Source organism: Mobula birostris, chromosome 4 (assembly GCF_030028105.1).
Source record: "Mobula birostris isolate sMobBir1 chromosome 4, sMobBir1.hap1, whole genome shotgun sequence".
NCBI lineage: Eukaryota > Metazoa > Chordata > Chondrichthyes > Myliobatiformes > Myliobatidae > Mobula > Mobula birostris.
The window spans coordinates 206,926,478-206,946,747 of record NC_092373.1 but is presented as its reverse complement, the minus strand read 5'-3'; the positions used below and the strand labels follow the sequence as shown (position 1 = coordinate 206,946,747).

Genomic DNA, 20,270 nt, shown 5'->3' with positions numbered 1-20,270 from the left:
CTGGTCTTCCATACAACCTTGCCCAGGCCTGCGCGCCCTGGAGAGTAAAGACTTTCCAGGCGCAGATCCATGGTCTCGCAAGACTAACGGATGCCTTTTAATCTTATTGCAGGTGGAGACAGGTGATAGATGATCAAAGAGAATGGGAGCACAGAAGAGAAATGCAGCAGGGATTAGCCATCATCATTGTCGTGTAGAATGGTGCGTTCTATTCCTGCTCCATTTACCCCTTTGTTATTGCAGGTCTTGTCACAGCTTTCTACGTTGAACAGTGACACGTTCTGGCACCTGCCATCTATACAGGCCTGTGAACAGAGAAGAGAGTGTTAGTGCATCACAGTCTCATTATCATTCTCTTTTAAAACTGTTCATCCAGATCATGAAGACACCAGATGTTGGAACAGACGTAGCCCTTTACAATCAAGACAGTGGATTATCTGAGTTCAGTGAGGAGTGTAGAAGGATTTGCCTTTTCAATGAAATTGTTTCTGATTTCAGCATCCCCTCTAACAGCACATTCCTGATGTCAACCACTCCTTGTAAAAAAAATTCTTACCCCTCTTAAGCCTGATTTGGAGTATTGTGTGCACTTTTGGTCACCTACCTAGAGAAAAGATGTAAATAAAATTGTAAGAGTGCAAAGAAAATTTACAAGGTCATTGCCAGGACTTGAAGGCCTCAGTTATAGGGAAAGTTGAATAGGTTAGCACTTTATTCCTTGGAAGGTGGGAGAATGAGGGGAGATTTGATCGAGGTGTACAAAATTATGAGGGATATAGCTAGGGTAAATGTAGGAGGAGTACATTCAGATTGGAGGGTTGTGACTAGTGGTGTCCCACAAGGATTAGTTCTGGGACCTCTGCTTTCCATGATTTTTTATTAATGACCTGGATGTTGGGGTAGAAGGGTGGGTTGGCAAGTTTGCATACGAACAAAAGTTGGTGGTGTTGTGGATAGTGTAGAGGATTGTCAAAGATTGCAAAAAGACATTGATAGGATGCAGAAGTGGGCTGAGAAGTGGAAGATGGAGTTCTACCCGGAGAAGTGTGAGGTGGTACACTTTGGAAGGACAAACTCCAAGGCAGGGTACAAAGTAAATGGCAGGATACATGGTAGTGTGGAGAAGCAAAGGGATCTGGGGGTACATGTCCACAGATCCCTGAAAGTTGGCTCACGGATAGATAGGGTAGTTAAGAAAGCTTATGGGGTGTTAGCTTTCATAAGTCGAGGGTTAGAGTTTAAGAGTTGCGATGTAATGATGCAGTTCTATAAAACTCTGGTTAGGCCACACTTGGAGTACTGTGTCCAGTTCTGGTTGCCTCACTATAGGAAGGATGTGGAAGCATCGGAAAGGGTACAGAGGAGATTTACCAGGATGCTGTCTGGTTTAGAGAATATGCATTATGATCAGAGATTAAGGGAGCTAGGGCTTTACTCTTTGGAGAGAAGGAGGATGAGAGGAGACATGATAGAGGTATACAAGATATTAAGAGGAATAGATAGAGTGGACAGCCAGCGCCTCTTCCCCAGGGCACCACTGCTCAATACAAGGGAACATGGCTTTAAAGTAAGGGTTGGGAAGTTCAAAGGGGATATTAGAGGAAGGTTTTTTACTCAGAGTGGTTGGTGCGTGGAATGCACTGCCTGAGTCAGTGGTGGAGGCAGATACATTAGTGAAGTTTAAGAGACTACTAGACAGGTATATGGAGGAATTTAAGGTGGGGGCTTATATGGGAGTCAGGGTTTGAGGGTCGGCACAACATTATGGGCTGAAGGGCCTGTACTGTGCTGTTCTATTCTATGTTCTATGTAAGCAGGCTGTATTCATTGAGGTTTGGTGAAAAGGTGAAATGTTTAAGAACATGAAGGGAACTTGTTCACTCAGAGGGTAGTGAGGGTGTGGAATGATCTGCCGGTGTAAGTGGTTCAATTTCAACATTTAAGAGAAATTTCTATAGGTATTTGGATGGGAGGCTACGGTCCCTTTGTAGGTCAATGGGACTAGGCAGATTAATGCTTCGGCATGGACTAGATGGGCTGAAGGGCCTGTTTTGGTGCTGTAGTGTTCTGTGACTCTATCCCCTTTAATCTCCTTCCTTCCATAAACTTCTGCCACCTTGTTTTTGATAGTCCTATAATGGGGGAAAAGAAGATTTTTACCATCTGTCCTATCTGTTCCTCTCAAATCTTATGTACTTCTATGGAACTCAGCAGGTCGGGCAGCATCCGTGGAAACGATCAGTCGCCGTTTCGGGCTGGAACCCTTATGTCGACTGATCGTTTCCACGGATACTGCCCGACCTGCTGAGTTCCTCCAGCTTGTTGTGAGTGTTGCTTTGACCGCAGCATCTGCAGATTATTTTGTGTTTATGTAATTCTATCCTGTACACTCCTCAGCCTCTTGCACCAGGAGAAACAATACTAGTCTATCCAATTTCCCTGTGTACCTGAAAACCTCCAATAGATCATTCCTCCAGGGCCAAGGTGCGAAGCAGATTACCAGTGGCACACTGCACATAACACATATGGTTACGATTTAAAAAAAGCATACATTCTCAAAGAAAAAATATAGCCAAAGTCCCTCCGTTGTCCTGGTCCAGCTATTCTCATGAACACTGGAGGGTAACATCAAGCGAGTACCAGAGTGCAGCACCAACAGGAGAGGCCAGCACCCAACCCAGCATGCACATTTCTCCTGCCCTTCCCTCATCCATGGTTCCGTGATTGCAATGACATCATCATTCCACATGTTGATTCAAGCTCTAAGCTCACTGGACTTTTTTTGTGGGGCCCCTTGCGTTCAAGTAGGAGACAGAGAGTGATGGGAGAGGGCTGATTTTGTGATCGTGACAGGTGGTGTACCAGAGGTCAGCGCCAGGAGCTTTACTATTTATTGCACATTTAAAGATTTGGATATAATTGTAAATGGTGTGATTTAGGAGTGTTTCTGATAATGAGGAGGATTATCTTTATTTGTGAACTGAATTTGTCACATGTGTATTGAAATGCATCATTTGCATCAAATCCAATAATCAGGGATTGATTTTGCAAGTGCTGCCAAGCTTCTGCCACCAACATAGCATGCCCACAACTCATTACCCGTACATCTTGGAAACCCTCGAAGTCACGGGGAGAACATACAAACTCCTTACAGACAGTGACAGGAACCTTACAGCTGTTGTCACATGCAGTGTGCCACCCTGACCTTACAGCTGTTGTCATGTGCAATTTGAGCTGCCACTATAAACCATTAAGCTAACCGCTCCATGACCATGTTGCCACGATACACGACCGTGCTGCCCCGCGAAGACGATATTCACCCCGCGATGGGTAAGCAGAAGAATGGCAGATGCAGTGTAATCCTGGTAACTAGGGAGACTCACTGCAGAAGGATTAATAGGGGTTGAAGGTATATTACGCATTAGGGTATAGGCTAGGTTTGGTATAAGGAAAGCAGGGACCTCTGTCTACAAACCCTGGAATTCCTGAAGATGGCAGCATAGATCAAGGCTCAAGGTTGTTTAATTTCATTTCCAGTACACAAGTGTAAAGGAGAACAAAATAATTATTATTCCAGATCTGAAACAGCTCCAAAAAAGCACTAAGATAAAGATCACAATAAATACAAAAACACTATAGATATAAATACCTGAGGTAGCTTATATACACAGATTGATTGAATGTTCATAAAGTGATGCTAGGCAGAGAAATGTCTGCATACAAGGTGACTCTTGACAGAAAATGATAAAGTAGTGGTGGTGTGGCGGGGTTCGGCGGGGACTGTAATGGGGTGGGTTAGTGGGTGGAGGTGTTGATCAGCCTTACTGCCTGGGGAAAGTAACTGCTTTTAGTCTGGTGGTCCTGGAATGGATGTTACGTGGACTCTTCCCTGATGGGAGTGGGACAAAGAGTCCATAAGCAGGGTGGATGGGTTGCTTCATGATGTTACTGGTCCTTTTCTGGCACCTTTCTGTATATACGTTGATAAATCAGTGAAGAAAGCATACAGGACTCTTCCCTTCATCTGATGGAACCTAGAACACAATGCAGGAAAGTTATGGTGCACTTTATAAAGTTTTGGTTTGGACTTGCTGGAGTATGATGCTGATTGCCACACTATAGAAAGAGTACGATTGAACAGGACAGGATGCAGAAGAGATTAACCAAATTGTTGCCTGCAATGGAGCATTATATTTGTGAGAAGAGAATAGGTGAACTGGATGAGCATGAGAAAATGCAGATGCTGGGAACTAGAGCAACAACCTGCTGGAAGAACTCTGTGGGTCAAGCAGCATGTGTCAAGGAAAGGAAACGTAGATGTTTTAGCTCTAAAGGATTTCAGCAATTCCTTTCATAGAAACATAGAAAATAGGTGCAGGAGTAGGCCATTTGGCCCTTCGAGCCTGCACCGCCATTTATTATGATCATGGCTGATCATCCAACTCAGAACACCGCCCCAGCCTTCCCTCCATACCCCCTGACCCCCGTAGCCACAAGGGCCATATCTAACTCCCTCTTAAATATAGCCAATGAACTGGCCTCAACTGTTTCCTGCTTGACCTGCTGAGTTCTTCATGCAAATTGTTTGTTGCACTTGGTAAACCAAGTTTGTTTCTTGGAGCAGTAGAGACCGAGCTGTGGGCCAACAGATGTGTATTCAGTTATGAAAAACGTTGATGTCATAAGGGGGGTGCTGGGAGCGGACCCAAATGCAAGACACAGACACTGAAGAACAAGGAACACGACGAGGTTAGTCAAGAAACCAAGAGAAGTGGGGAAGAAAGGACGCCGGACATGACACAGGCCCTGGACGAGACAAGGATACAGGGCCTGGGCTAGGACTTGACAGGATAGCGGAACCAGGACATGGAACCTGGGCTTGGACTCCGAGCCAGAGACTGGACAAGGACCCGAAACCTGGGTTCTTGACTCGGGCTCGGACCCCAGATCTAGGCGAAGACATGATGAGGCCTGGGTTCTTCAAGGCTAAGGTACTTCGAGACCTGGGTATCGACTCTGAGCCAGAGACTGGGCAAGGACCCAGAACCTGGGTCTTGACTCGGGCTCGGACCCTGGAACTAGGCAAGGGCATGACAAAGCTACAGGACGTGGCATGGCTACAGGACAGGGCAAGAGACTCCAGGACAGGACGAGGAATCTCCAGCACTGGGCTGGGCGAGACACATTGACGAGATGAGAACACAAAGCTGTGGCTAGGACAGAATAAGGTTGTTGGGCGTGGCTAGGATTGGACGAGACCCCGAAGCCTTGACTTGGTCCAGGGAGAACAGGAACACAGAGCCTTGGTCGAGGGAGGGGCGGGAACGCAGAGCCCTGGTCGAGGGAGGGGCGGGAACGCAGAGCCCTGGTCGAGGGAGGGGCGGGAACGCAGAGCCCTGGTCGAGGGAGGGGCGGGAACGCAGAGCCCTGGTCGAGGGAGGGGCATGAACGCAGAGCCTTGGTCCAGGGAGAGACAGGAACATGGAACACAGAGCCGGGACTCCTCCTTGGAAACAGGACACAGGGCCGGGACTCATACACAGAACACAGAATACGACGAGACAGTTCTGAACACAACGTAGTGGCAGTTGGCCGGACTTACCTAGCGAAGGTGCGGATACAGACGGTTCCCAACACTAGGTAGTGGCAAACAGCCAGACCTACCTAGTGAAGGCGTGGACACAGAGACAGTTCAAAACAATGATAGACAGTTCCTTATCTTGCTCCAGCAGTTGAACTAGACAGCAGTGCAGGCAAGGGTTACAGGTGAGGCAAGGCTTCAGACAAGGCGAGGCGAGGCAAGGCAAGGGAAGGCTTCAGATGAGGCGAGGCTTCAGACACAGGTTGCAGGGGCATGGCAAGACTTCAGGAGGAAGGGGCAGAGAAGGGATTCAGACCAGGGGTGAGAACAGGAACAATCCAGCAGCCAGAGGCTGAATCTTGAAACTATTTATGAAGCCAGCCCAAACGAGAATCAGCTGCCTCATCAGAAACTGGGGAAAACCTGGAATAAGGAACATGGACCGGACTGTGAACCAGAATGCGGATTTCACGGAACGGACCATGACAGTTGACCAGTAGATCACAGGAAACCTTTCCCTGTACCAGAGCACGAAGTGGATGCAATAAGAAATACGGGTGGTAGTCGCATTCTAATTCCCAGCGTCTATGATGTTTATGAGCGTGTCCACAATATTCTGAAAAGGGAGGGTGAGCAGCCAGAAGTCATGGTACAGATTGGTACCAACGACATAGGTAGAAAAAGGGAGGAGGTCCTGAAAACAAAATTCAGGGAGTTAAGAAGGAAGTTGAGAAGCAGGATCTCAAGGGTAGTAATCTCGGGATTACTGCCTGTGCCACGTGACAGTGAGGATAGGGATAGAATGAGGTGGCAGATAAATGTGGCTGAAGAATTAGGTCGGGGCAGGGATTCAGATTTCAGGATAACTGGGACCTCTTCTGGGGCGGGTGGAACCTGTACAAAAGGGTTGAGTTGCACGTGAATCCAAGGACAACCAATATTCTTATGTGCAGATTTACTAAAGCTGTTGGGAGTGATTTAAACTAATATGGAAGGGAATGGGAACCAGGATGATAGAGCTAAGGATGAGCCAACAGGTTTACAAGTAGATGATGGGTGTAACATGAATGTAAGGAAGGACAGCCAATGATTAGGTCTAAATGCAGGCAGAGCAAAAGAGTTAAATTGTACCACAGAGGCAAAGTTCAAAAGGGCAAAGAATATAGGATTGAATGTGCTGTATTTAAATGTGTGTAGCATTCAGAATAAAGTTGACAAACGCGTGGTGCAATTAGATATTGGTCGGTATGATATTGTGGGCGTCACTGAGTCATGGCTGAAAGAAGACCATAGTTGGGAGTTTAACATCAAAGATTACTTTGAATCGAATGGACAGGCAGGAATACATAGGCAGTGGTGTGTCTCTGTTGATAAGAGATGGAATTATATCTTTAGAGAGAGGTGATATAGGGTCAGAGAATGTTGAATCTTTGTGGGTGGAATTAAGAAACTGCAAGGGCACCACAAGCTGCATCCGCAAAGCAAACAGCATGCTGAAGGACCCCACGCACCCCTCATATAAACTCTTCTCCCTCCTGCCAACTGGAAATAGGCACGAAGCATTCGGGCTCTCATGACCAGACTGTGTAACAGTTTCTTTCCCCAAGCCATCAGACTCTTCAATATCTAGAGCCTGGACTGACACCAACCTACTATACTCTCTACTGTGCCTACTGTCTTGTTTATTATTTACTGGAATGCCTGCACTGTTTTGTGCACTTTATGCAGTCCTGGGTAGGTCTGTAGTCTAGCGTAGTTTTTGTGTTTTTTTTCTTACGTAGTTCAGTATAGTTTTTGTATTGTTTCATGTATCACCGTGGTCCTGGAAAACGTCTCAATTTACTATGTTCTGTACCATCAGTTATGGTTGAAACGACAATAAAAAGTGACTTGATTTGACTTGGCTTGATATATAGGCGTCCAAATAGTAGCCAAGATGTGAGATTGAGATTGCAAAGGGAGCTGGAAAAGGCATGTAATAAGGGTAATGACACAATTGTCCTGAGGGACTTCAGTATGCAAGGGGATTGGAAGAATCAGGTTGGTGTCGAATGGCAAGAGGGGGAATTTATTGAATGCCTACGAGATGGCTTCTTAGAACAATTTGTGCTTGAGCCTACTTTGGGAAAGGCTATCTTAGATTGGGTGTTGTGTAATAACCCAGATCTCAGTAGGGAGCTTAACTTAAAGGAGACAGTGATCATAATATTATTGAATTCATACTGCAATTTGAGAGGGAGGCACATAACTCACATGTATAAGTATCACAATGGAATAAAGGGAATTACAGAGGCATGAAAGGGGAGCTTGCCCAGGTGGGTTGGAGGGTGATTCTATCAGGGATGACAGCAGAGCAGAAGTGGCTGAAGTTTCTGAGAATAGTTCACAAGTCGCAGATTAGATATGTCCCACAGAAGTTCTTCTTAAACGGCAGGGGAAGGCAACTGTGGCTGACAAAGGAAGTTAAGGATTGCATAAAAGACAAGGAAAGGGCATGTAAGGTAGCAAAAGTCAGTGGGAAGTTGAATGATTGGGAAGCTTTTAAAATCCAACAAAAGGCAACTAAAAAAGCTATAAGAAGGGAAAAGATGAAATATGAAGTCAGACTACCCAATAATGTAAAGCAGGATACTGAAAGTTTTTTCAGTTATATAAAGAGTAAAAGGGAGGTGAGAGTTGATATTGGACCACTGCAAAAAGATGCTGGTCAGGTAGGTAGTATTGGGGGACAAAGAAATGTCAAATGAACTTAATGGGTACTTTGCATCTGTCTTCACTGTGGAAGGCACCAGCTGTGTGCCAGAGGTCCGTGAGTGTCAGGGAGCAGGAGTGAGTGCCATTGCTATTACAAAGGGAAAAGTGCAAGGCAGACTCAAAGACGTTAAGGTGGATAAGACACCTAGACCAGACGGACTACATCCCAGAGTCCTGAGAGAGGTTGCTGAAGAGATAATGGATGCATTGGTCATGACTGGTCATGATCTTTCCAGAATCACTTGACTCTGGCATGGTCCTGGAGGTCTGGAAAATTGCAAATATGTCTCCACTCTTTAAGAAGGGAGGAAGACAAAAGAAAGAATTTATAATCCAGTTAGCCTAACCTCCATGGTTGGGAAAGTGTTGGGGTCTATTATTAAGGGTGAGGTTTTGGGGCACTTGGAGACTGATGGTAAAATAAGTCAAAGACAGCATGGTTTCTGAAAAGAGAAATCTTGCTTGACAAATCTGATAGAGTTCTTTGAGGAAGTAACAAGCAGGGTGGACAAAGGAGAGGCAGTGGATGTCATTTACTTGGATTTTCAGAAGATGTTTGATAAGGTGTCACACATGAGGCTGCTTAACAAGATAAAATCCTATGGCATTGCAGGAAAGGTACTGGCATGGATAGAGCAATGCCTGACAGGCAGGAGAAAGAAAGTGGGAATAAAGGGGGCCTTTTCTGGTCAGCTGCCAGTGACTAGTGGTGTTCCTTGGGGCAGTATTGGGTTCGCTACCTTTCACATTGTTTGTCATTGATTTTGATATTGGAATTGATGGCTTTGTGGCAAAGTTTGTGGGTAATACAAAGTTAGTTGGAGGGGTAGGTAGTGCTGAGGAAGCAATGTAATTGCAGCAGGACTTAATAAAATTGGAAGCATGGGCAAAAAAGTGGTAGATGGAAACATAGAAACATAGAAAAAAATAGGTGCAGGAGTAGGCCATTCGGCCCTTCGAGCCTGCACCGCCATTTATTATGATCATGGCTGATCATCCAACTCAGAATCCCGCCCCAGCCTTCCCTCCATTCCCCCTGACCCCCGTAGCCACAAGGGCCATATCTAACTCCCTCTTAAATATAGCCAATGAACTGGCCTCAACTGTTTCCTGTGGCAGAGAATTCCACAGATTCACCACACTCTGTGTGAAGAAGTTTTTCCTAATCTCAGTCCTAAAAGGCTTCCCCTTTATCCTCAAACTGTGACCCCTTGTCCTGGACTTCCCCAACATCCGGAACAATCTTCCTGCATCTAGCCTGTCCAATCCCTTTAGGATTTTATACGTTTCAATCAGATCCCCCCTCAATCTTCTAAATTCCAACGAGTACAAGTCCAGTTCATCCAGTCTTTCTTCATATGAAAGTCCTGCCATCCCAGGAATCAATCTGGTGAACCTTCTTTGTACTCCCTCTATGGCAAGGATGTCTTTCCTCAGATTAGGGGACCAAAACTGCGCACAATACTCCAGGTGTGGTCTCACCAAGGCCTTGTACAACTGCAGTAGTACCTCCCTGCTCCTGTACTCGAATCCTCTTGCTATAAATGCCAGCATACCATTCGCCTTTTTCACCGCCTGCTGTACCTGCATGCCCACTTTCAATGACTGGTGTATAATGACACCCAGGTCTCGTTGCACCTCCCCTTTTCCTAATCAGCCACCATTCAGATAATCTGTTTTCCTATTTTTGCCACCAAAGTGGATAACTTCACATTTATCCACATTAAATTGCATCTGCCATGAATTTGCCCACTCACCCAATCTATCCAAGTCACTCTGCATCCTCTTAGCATCCTCCTCACAGCTAACACTGCCACCCAGCTTCGTGTCATCCGCAAACTTGGAGATGCTGCATTTAATTCCCTAATCCAAGTCATTAATATATATTGTAAACAACTGGGGTCCCAGCACTGAGCCTTGCGGTACCTCACTAGTCACCGCCTGCCATTCTGAAAAGGTCCCGTTTATTCCCACTCTTTGCTTCCTGTCTGCTAACCAATTCTCCATCCACATCAATACCTTACCCCCAATACCGTGTGCTTTAAGTTTGCACACTAATCTCCTGTGTGGGACCTTGTCAAAAGCCTTTTGAAAATCCAAATATACCACATCCACTGGTTCTCCCCTATCCACTCTACTAGTTACATCCTCAAAAAATTCTGGGAGATTCGTCAGACATGATTTTCCTTTCACAAATCCATGCTGACTTTGTCCGATGATTTCACCGCTTTCCAAATGTGCTGTTATCACATCTTTGATAACTGACTCTAGCATTTTCCACACCACTGATGTCAGGCTAACTGATCTATAATTCCCTGGTTTCTCTCTCCCTCCTTTTTTAAAAAGTGGGGGTTACATTAGCCACCCTCCAATCCTCAGGAACTAGTCCAGAATCTAACGAGTTTTGAAAAATTATCACTAATGCATCCACTATTTCTTGGGCTACTTCCTTAAGCACTCCAGGATGCAGACCATCTGGCCCTGGGGATTTATCTGCCTTCAATGCCTTCAATTTACCTAACACCACTTCCCTACTAACATGTATTTCACTCAGTTCCTCCATCTCACTGGACCCTCTGTCCCCTACTATTTCTGGAAGATTATTTATGTCCTCCTTAGTGAAGACAGAACCAAAGTAATTATTCAATTGGTCTGCCATGTCCTTGCTCCCCATAATCAATTCACCTGTTTCTGTCTGTAGGGGACCTACATTTGTCTTTACCAGTCTTTTCCTTTTTACATATCTATAAAAGCTTTTACAGTCAGTTTTTATGTTCCCTGCCAGTTTTCTCTCATAATCTTTTTTCCTCTTCCTAATTAAGCCCTTTGTCTTCCTCTGCTGAACTCTGAATTTCTCCCAGTCCTCAGGTGAGCCACTTTTTCTGGCTAATTTGTATGCTTCTCCTTTGGAATTGATACTATCCCTAATTTCTCTTGTCAGCCACGGGTGCACTACCTTCCTTGATTTATTCTTTTGCCAAACTGGGATGAACAATTGTTGTAGTTCATCCATGCAACCTTTAAATGCTTGCCATTGCATACCCACCGTCAATCCTTTAAGTGTCATTTGCCAGTCTATCTTAGCTAATTCACGTCTCATACCTTCAGAGTTACCCCTCTTTAAGTTCAGAACCTTTGTTTCTGAATTAACTATGTCACTCTCCATCTTAACGAAGAATTCCACCATATTATGGTCACTCTTACCCAAGGGGCCTCTCACGACAAGATTGCTAATTAACCCTTCCTCATTGCTGAAAACCCAGTCCAGAATAGCCTGCTCTCTAGTTGGTTCCTCGACATGTTGGTTCAAAAAACCATCCCGCATGCATTCCAAGAAATCCTCTTCCTCAGCGCCTTTACCAATTTGGTTCACCCAATCTACATGTAGATTGAAGTCACCCATTATAACTGCTGTTCCTTTATTGCACACATTTCTAATTTCCTGTTTAATACCATCTCCGACCTCACTACTACTGTTAGGTGGCCTGTACACAACTCCCACCAGCGTCTTCTGCCCCTTAGTGTTACGCAGCTCTACCCATATCGATTCCACAACTTCCTGGCTTATGTCCTTCCTTTCTATTGCGTTAATCTCTTCTTTAACCAGCAACGTCACCCCACCTCCCCTTCCTTCATGTCTATCCCTCCTGAATATTGAATATCCCTGAACGTTGAGCTCCCATCCTTGGTCACCCTGGAGCCATGTCTCTGTGATCTCAACTATATCATAATCAATAATAACAATCTGCACTTTCAATTCATCTACCTTATTATGAATGCTCCTTGCATTGACCCACAAAGCCTTCAGGCGCTCTTTTACAACTCTCTTAGCCCTTATACAATTATGTTGAAAAGTGGCCCTTTTTAATGCTTGCCCCGGATTTGTCGGCCTGCCACTTTTACTTTTCTCCTTAGTAGTTTTTGCTTCTACCCTCACTTTACACCCCTCTGTCTCTCTGCACTGGTTCCCATCCCCCTGTTGTGAACTAACCTCCTCTCGCCTAGCCTCTTTAATTTGATTCCCACCCCCCAACCATTCTAGTTTAAAGTCACCTCAGTAGCCCTCGCTAATCTCCCTGCCAGGATATTGGTCCCCCTAGAATTCAAGTGTAACCCGTCCTTTTTGTACAGGTCATGCCTGCGCCAAAAGAGGTCCCAATGATCCAAAAACTTGAATCCCTGCCCCCTGCTGCAATCCCTCAACCACGCATTTATCCTCCACCTCATCGCATTCCTACTCTCACTGTCGCGTGGCACAGGCAGTAATCCCGAGATTACTACCTTTGCGGTCCTTTTTCTCAACTCCCTTCCTAGCTCCCTATATTCTCCTTTCAGGACCTCATCCCTTTTCCTACCTATATTGTTGGTACCTATATGTAGCACGACCTCTGGCTCCTCACCCTCCCGCTTCAGGATATCTTGAATACAGAGTGGGAAATGTTAATGCATTTTGGTAAAAGAAACAATAGTACAAATTATTGCAATACACATAAAAGTTGCTGGTGAACGCAGCAGGCCAGGCAGCATCTCTAGGAAGAGGTGCAGTCGACGTTTCAGGCCAAGACCCTTCGTCAGGACCAGCAACTTTTATGTGTGTTGCTTGAATTTCCAGCATCTGCAGAATTCCTGTTGAGTACAAATTATTATCTAAATAGGGAGAAAATTCAATTACCAGAGGGGCAGAGAGACTTGGGAGTCCTCTTGCAAGACTCCCAGAAGATTTACAGGTTGTGTCTGTTAAAGAAGGCAAATGCAATGTTAGCATTTATTTCAAGGGCCCCAGGAAAGTAATTGAAGGCAAGGCAATGAGTGTTGTCTACATAGACCTTAGCAAAGCATTTGACAAGGTCCCACATAGGAGGTTGGTCAAGAAGATTCAGTCATATAAATTGGATTAGACATTGGCTTTGTTGGAGAAGACAGAGAGTGGTAGTAGGTGATGCCTCTCTGACTGGAGACCTGTGACTAGTGGTGTGCCACAGGGATCAGTGCTGGGCCATTGTTATGTGCCATCTATATCGGTGATCTGGATGACAATGTGGTTTGAAGATGACATCAGAATGTGGAGACTAGTGGACAATGATGAAGGCTATCCTGCCTTGCAGAAGCATCTGCAACAACTGAAAAAAATGAGCTGAAAAATGGCAGATGGAATTTAATGCAGACAACAGAGAGGTGTTGCACTTTGGTAGGACCAACCAGAGTAGGTCTTGCACAGTGAAGGGCAGGGAACTGAGGAGTGTGGTAGAACAAAGGGATCTGGGTTACAGGTAGACGGGGTCGTAAAGAAAGCTTTTGGCACATTGGCTTTCATAAATCAGTGTACTGAGTACAGAAGATGGGATGTTATGTTGAAGTTGTATAAAACATTGGTGAGGCCTAATTTGGAGTATTGTGTGCAGTTTTGGTCACCTACCTACGGGAGAGATGTAAACATGGTTGAAACAGTGCAAAGAACATTTACAAGGATGTTGCCGAGACTGGAGGACCTGACTTATAAGGAAAGGTTGAGCTGGTTAGGACTGTATTCATTAGAACATAGAATATTGAGGAGATATTCGATAGAGGTATAGAAAATTATGAGGGGTATATGGTGGCAGAAGCCTGCTTGCATTTACCCTGAAGTTAGTTGGGATTACAACCAGAGGTCATATGTTAAGGGCGAAAGGCGGAATGTTTAAGGAGAACGTGAGGGAAAACTTCTTCACTCTGAGAGTTGTAAGAGTGTGGAATGAGCTGCCAGCACACGTGGTGCATGAGAGCTTAATTTCAATGTTTAAGGCAAGTTTGGATAGGTACATTGATAGTAGGGGTATGGAGTGTTATGGTTCCTGTGTAAGTCGATGGGAATAGGCAGCTTAAATTGTTCTGGCATGGACTAGATGGCCGAAAGGCCTGCTTCTGTGTTGTACCTTTCTATGACTATAAATTATATATATTTTACATATATAAACACAACTAGAAGAGAGAAAAGTTTACTTTAGTGGCAATGGCATTCCTCAAAAGTTTTGCTGATTAGTTTAGGAATAAACCGGTTAACCATGTGGCCAAGTGGTTAAGGCATTCAACTAGCGACCTGAAGGTCGTGAGTTCGAGCCCCAGCTGAGGCAGCATGTTGTGTCTTTGAGCAAGGCACTTAACCACACGTTGCTCTGCGATGACACTGGTGCCAAGCTGTATCGGCCCTTGGACAACATCAGTGTCGTGGAGAGGGGAGACTTGCAGCATGGGCAACTGCCGGTCTTCCACACCACCTTGCCCAGGCCTACGCCCTGGAGAGTGAAGACTTCCCAGGTGCAGATCCATGGTCTCGCAAGACTAACGGATGCCTTAAAACTGGTTAAAGGGAAGCAGTTGTTCCTGAACCTACTGAACATATCCAAAAATATCTCCTGCTTTCAAAAATAGAGATACAGCACGGTACCAGTACCCTCTGGCCATTGAACCCGTGAAGCTCAATTATATCCATGTGACTGATTAACGTTCTAATCCATACATCCTTGTAACGTGAGAAGGAACCCACGGGGTCACAGGGAGAATGTACAAACAGCAATGGGAATTGAACTCATTAGTTCTGTTTCTTTCTTTGCAGATGTTGTTTGACCATCTGAGACTCTCCAGCATTTTCTCTTCTTGCGATGGAAACCGTGGAAAGGTAACATGGGATCAGACTTTCAGCCCAACTCGTATATTCCCACCACAGAACGTGGAGTGAATCTGCACAGAACACCCTAACAGTACCAGTTGTTTCAGTCACCTTGTTATGTCCACATTTCGTCCCTTCTTTAACCCAGTCTGGACTTCGGGCGTCAGCGAAGTCATTTAGTATTGCCCAGCATTCATACTTCACCCCTTTGGAAGTAACAGAACTCTTTATGATATTTGCGTTTCCTCCTCCTGGTAACTTAAATCCGGTCTTGCTGTTACATTGGAGTTTTCCACAGTGTTCATCCCTGTTGGGCAAACAAGCGAATTTAAAACCTGAATTTAGAAAACTGTAGAAATACACCGAAGAAGACAAAGGTTTCTTGGAAAGCAGGCAAAATTATAATGGACAGAATGGTACATTTTTATTATTCATTGGTGGGATATTGCTTTTGTTTGCAAGGGCAGCTTGTACTGCGATATTGTTTATTTAGAGATACAGTGTGGAACAATCTTGCAGCCCAATGACCACACCATCCAGCAGTGAGTGAGGCCTCCATGGGCTCGACCATGGATGTCGTGTCCTGGCTGTCTAGATATGCTACCTTGGGAAGTACAATATGGAGAGCAAGCTCCCCTCTCCCCCTCTCCACACAACTGATGAACCAAAAGGTTGGGCAGAGACCGATACAGTTTGGTGGCAGTAGCTTTGCAGGAGTTGCCAGTCAGTGTTGAACAACGTAGGACTGCCTTAGGGACCCCAGCTCTGGATTCTTCTTTCAGGGTTAACTCTCAAAGCCTTCCTCATGAGTTGGTACAGCCGCAAGACAGCTGAGGTTTGAGATCAGAGTTTTCACTCTCCAAGATGAGCTGCCAACCACAGCCGACGAGCCCCAGCTGCCCGAAGTGACTAGTTTTAAGGTGCCAGTCACCCTCCTCTGCCCCTTCTCCTGTCAGTAGAAACGGTTCTGCTGGGCTCCGTAGCTGAAGGCCAGGAGCTGGACGGCTGTCAGTCTATTTGATGGGCACACCATTGGGAACATTTAATAAGTAGTGGGAGCTTGTCCCCATTACCACCCCCGGCTATAACAACCTTCAGGAATCGTCCAGCACTCACCTGTTTAACCTTAGGCTAATCTCAGGACAATTTACAATAACCGATTAACCGGTATGTCTTGGGACTGTGGGAGGAAACCAGAGCACTTGGAGGAAACCCACGCAGCCACTGTGAGAGTGTACACCCTCCTCACGGGTGGCACCGACATTGAACTCTGAACTGTGAATGGCCCGAGCTGGGGAAGGTGCTGGTGAGCTGCCTTTCTGTACAGCTGTAATGCTGAAATAGAGGGAGCTCTCATTGCCCAGTTAGTAGGGAATTCGTGGCAGAATGAAAGGAATGCTGAGCAATAGAAAAAGGGCTGGAAGAACTCAGTTTGGCAGCATCTGTGGAGGGAATTGGACAGTTGATGTTTCAGTAGAGAGAGGGGAGATTCATTTCTGGTATACTAGTGTAAAGGAGAACAAAATAATTGTTACTCTGGATCCAATGAAGTACAAATGAAAGACAGAATAAAATAACAAAATAATAATAAAAACCACAATAAACATAAATACATAAGATAGCTTATATATATTGATTGTGTGTCTAATTGCTAGGTGTGATAGCACATCAGGTGACCAACAAAGTAGTGGTGGAGGGGTGGGTTAGTGGGTGGAGGTGTTGATCAGCCTTACTGCTTGGGGAAAGTAACTGTTTTTGAGTCTGCTGGTTCTGGGTGCTATGTAGGCTCCTCCTGATAGGAGTGGGACAACCAGCCCATGAGCAGGGTATCACAAACACAAGAAAACCTGTCAATGCTGGAAATCCAAACAACACGCACAACATGCTGGAGGAACTCAGCAGGCCTGCAGCGTTTATGGAAAAGAGTAAACGTTCGGCATTTCAACCCAAGACCCTTCCTCAGGACCAGAAAGGAAGGGGAGAAGTCGGTATGAAGGTGGGAGGAGGGGAGGAATAAGTCCAAGGTGGCAGATGATAAGTGAAACCGGGAGAGGGGGAAGGGGTGAAGTAAGGAGCTGGGAAGTTGATTGGCAAAAGAGATACAGGGTGGAGAAGAGAGGCTGTTCTGATCAGAGAGAAAGTGAAGACTGAGGAGCACCAGACCACGTATTTCAATTCTACTTCCCATTCCCATTCCAAAAGGTCAGTCAGTGGCCTCCCCTACTGTCAAGATGAAGCCATGCTCAGGTTGGAGGAGCAACATCTGATATTCCATTTGTGTAGCCTCCAACCTGATGGCATGAACATTGATTTCTCAAACTTCTGGTAATTGCCCCTCCCCCTCCTTCACTATTCCCTATTCCCTTTTCCCTTTCTCACTTTATCTCCTGACTTGCCTATTACCTCCCTCTCGTGCTCCTCCCCCTGCACTTCCTTCCATGGTCTCCTATCCTCTCCTATAAGGTTCCCCCTTCCCCAGCCCTTTATCCCTTACCCTCTCCCAGTTTCACCCATCACCTACCACAACGTACTTCTTCCTGCCCTCCCCCTCCTTCTTATGCTGACTCCACCCTTCCTTTCCAGTTCTGAAGAAAGGTCTCGGCCTGAAACTTTGACTATTTACTCTTTTCCATAGATGCTGCCTGGCCTGCTGAGTTCCTCCAGCATTTTGTGTGTGTTGCAGGAGCAGGGTAGGTGAGATCCTTCATGATGTTACTGGCTGTTTTCCAGCACCTTTCTCTATACATGTCCTTGATGGCAGGTAGGTTGATCAGACGGCCAGTATGAAGAGGTGAAGGGGAGCTGTAAGGCAAGATACGGGCCATACCCTGGCAATTAGGAATAGTTAAGATGGAACTTCTGGCCAGCATGGGCTGGTTGGGCTGTAGGACCTGCTGCCATGTTGTAGGACTCCCTGTGATGGGTGGATCTGGGTGACGAGGGGTGACTGGCAGAGGGTCAAAGGGAAAAAGAAGGTGCAGCAATTTATGATTGCCCAGCAGGTGGAGGAATCTGAGAAGGAAGGAAGGTGATGCAGTTTGTGTTTCGCCTCACTTTGGCATTGGACAAGGCTCAGGACAGATAGGTTGCTGTGGAACTAAAATGGCTTAGCAAACGGATTTCAGAACGCCTGGCAGACAGAGTGCAGGTGCTTGGCTCACCAGCATTGAGGCGGCCACACAAAAATAGACACATAGGAAACCTACAGCACAATACAGGCGCTTCGGCCCACAATGCTGTGCCAAAGATGTACTTACTTTAGAAATTACCTAGGGTTACCCATAGCCCTCTATTTTTCTAAGCTCCATGTATCTATTAAGGAGTCTCTTAAAAAACCCTATCATATTCGTCTCCACCACCATTGCCAGCAGCCCATTCCACATCGTCCCCTCTGTACCTACTTCCAAGCACCTTAAAACTGTGCCCTCTCATATTAGCCATTACAGCCCTGGGAAAAAGCCTCTGACTATCCACACGATCAATGCCTCTCATCATCTTGTACACCTCTATCAGGCCACCTCTCACCCTCCGTCGCTCCAAGGAGAAAAGGTCAACCTATTCTCTTAAGGCATGCTCCCCAATCCAGACAACATACTTGTAAATCTCCTCTGCACCCTTTCTATGGTTTCCACATCCTTCCTGTAGTGAGGCGACCAGAACTGAGCACAGTACTCCAAGTGGGGTCTGACCAGGGTCCTATATAGCTGCAGCATTACCTCTCGGCTCTTAAACTCGATCCCATAGTTGATGAAGGCCAATGCACCGTATGCATTCTTAACCACAGAATCAACCTATGCAGCAGCTTTGAATGTCCTATGGACTTGGACCCCAAGATCCCTCTGATCCTCCACAATGCCAATTAATACTATATTCTGCCATCATATTTGACCTACCAAAATGAACCAGCCCACACTTATCTGGGTTGAACTCCATCTGCCACTTCTCAGCCCAGTTTTGCATCCTGTTGACATCCCGCTGACAACCCTCCACACTATCCACAACACCACCAACCTTTGTATCATCAGCAAATTTACTAACCCATCCCTCCACTTCCTCATCCAGGTTGGAGAAGGTGCATATGAATCTCTGCCTCACCTAGAAGGGCTGTTTGGTGCGATGGGTGGTGAGGGTGGAGCGGTGGGACAGGTCTTGCATCTGCACCAGTTGTAGGACTAAGTACCTGGGTAGGGCAAGGGATTGGTGGTGAGGGGATAGCAAATCCGGAGGTGATGGAGGGAGTGTTCCCTGTGTAAAACAGGAGGGTGGAGAGGGAAGATATGGCTGGTGGCAGTCAGTTTTGGATACCTACATACTGGAAAGATGTCAAGAAGATTGAAAGAGTGCAGAGAAAATTTACAAGAATGTTGCCAGGACTTGAGGACTGAGTTATAGGAAAAGGTTGAATTGGTTTGGCCTTTATTCCCTGGAATTTAGGAGAATGAGGGGAGATTTGAAAATTATGAGGGGTTTAGATAGGGTAAATGGCAGGGGTGACAGCAGAGCTGCAATGGCATGAGTTTCTGGGAAAAATGGCAAAGGTGCAGGATACATGTATTCCAAAAATGAAGAAATACACAAATGGCAAAATAGTACAACCATGGCAAAGAAGGGAAGTCAAAGCTAATGTAAAAACAAAAGAGAAAGTGTACAACAAAGCAAAAATTAGCAGGAAGACCTGCTGGCATTGGAGAGGGTTCAGAGGAGGTTCACAAGGATGATTCTGGAAATGAAAGGGTTATCACACGAAGAACATTTGATGGCTCTGCGCCTGCACTTGCTGCAATTTAGAAGGATGAGGGGGGATCTCATTGAAAGGCCTAGAGATTGTAGAAAGGATGCTTTCCATGGTGGGGGAGTCTAGGACAAGAGGGCACAGCCTCAGGATAAAGGGGCGTCTATTGAAAACAGAGATGCGGAGAAATTTCTTTAGCCAAAGGGTGGTCAATTTGTGGAATTTATTACCACAGGCAACTGTGGAGGCCAAGTCATTGGGTGTATTTAAGGCAGAACTTGATAGATTCTTGATTGGATATGGCATCATAGGTTACGAGGAGACGGCCAAGGAGTGGGGCTGAGAAAAGAAAAAATAATCAGCCATGATTGAATGGTGGAACAGACTCGATAGGCCAGACGGCCTAATTCTGCTTTAAAAAATACAAGCGGGCTTTTTCCACTGAGGTTAGGTGAGACTGGAACTAAAGGTCATGGGTTAAGGGTGAAAGAGAAATTGTTTATGGGGAACCTGAGGGAGAACTTCTCCACTCAGGGAGTGGTGAGAGTGTGGAATGA

At 45.7% G+C, this 20,270-nt stretch overlaps 1 protein-coding gene across 1 annotated transcript in view; it reads right to left on the bottom strand.

The window, feature by feature from the left end:
• LOC140197108 (disintegrin and metalloproteinase domain-containing protein 12-like) overlaps positions 1-20,270 on the bottom strand; it is a 136,097-nt gene that overhangs the window by 26,453 nt on the left and 89,374 nt on the right. The window contains exons 16-17 of the mRNA XM_072257023.1: positions 15,093-15,288; positions 228-305 (exon numbers count right to left, since the gene is read on the bottom strand). Coding sequence (XP_072113124.1) covers positions 228-305; positions 15,093-15,288 — 274 coding nt within the window. The remainder of the gene's footprint in view (positions 1-227; positions 306-15,092; positions 15,289-20,270) is intronic.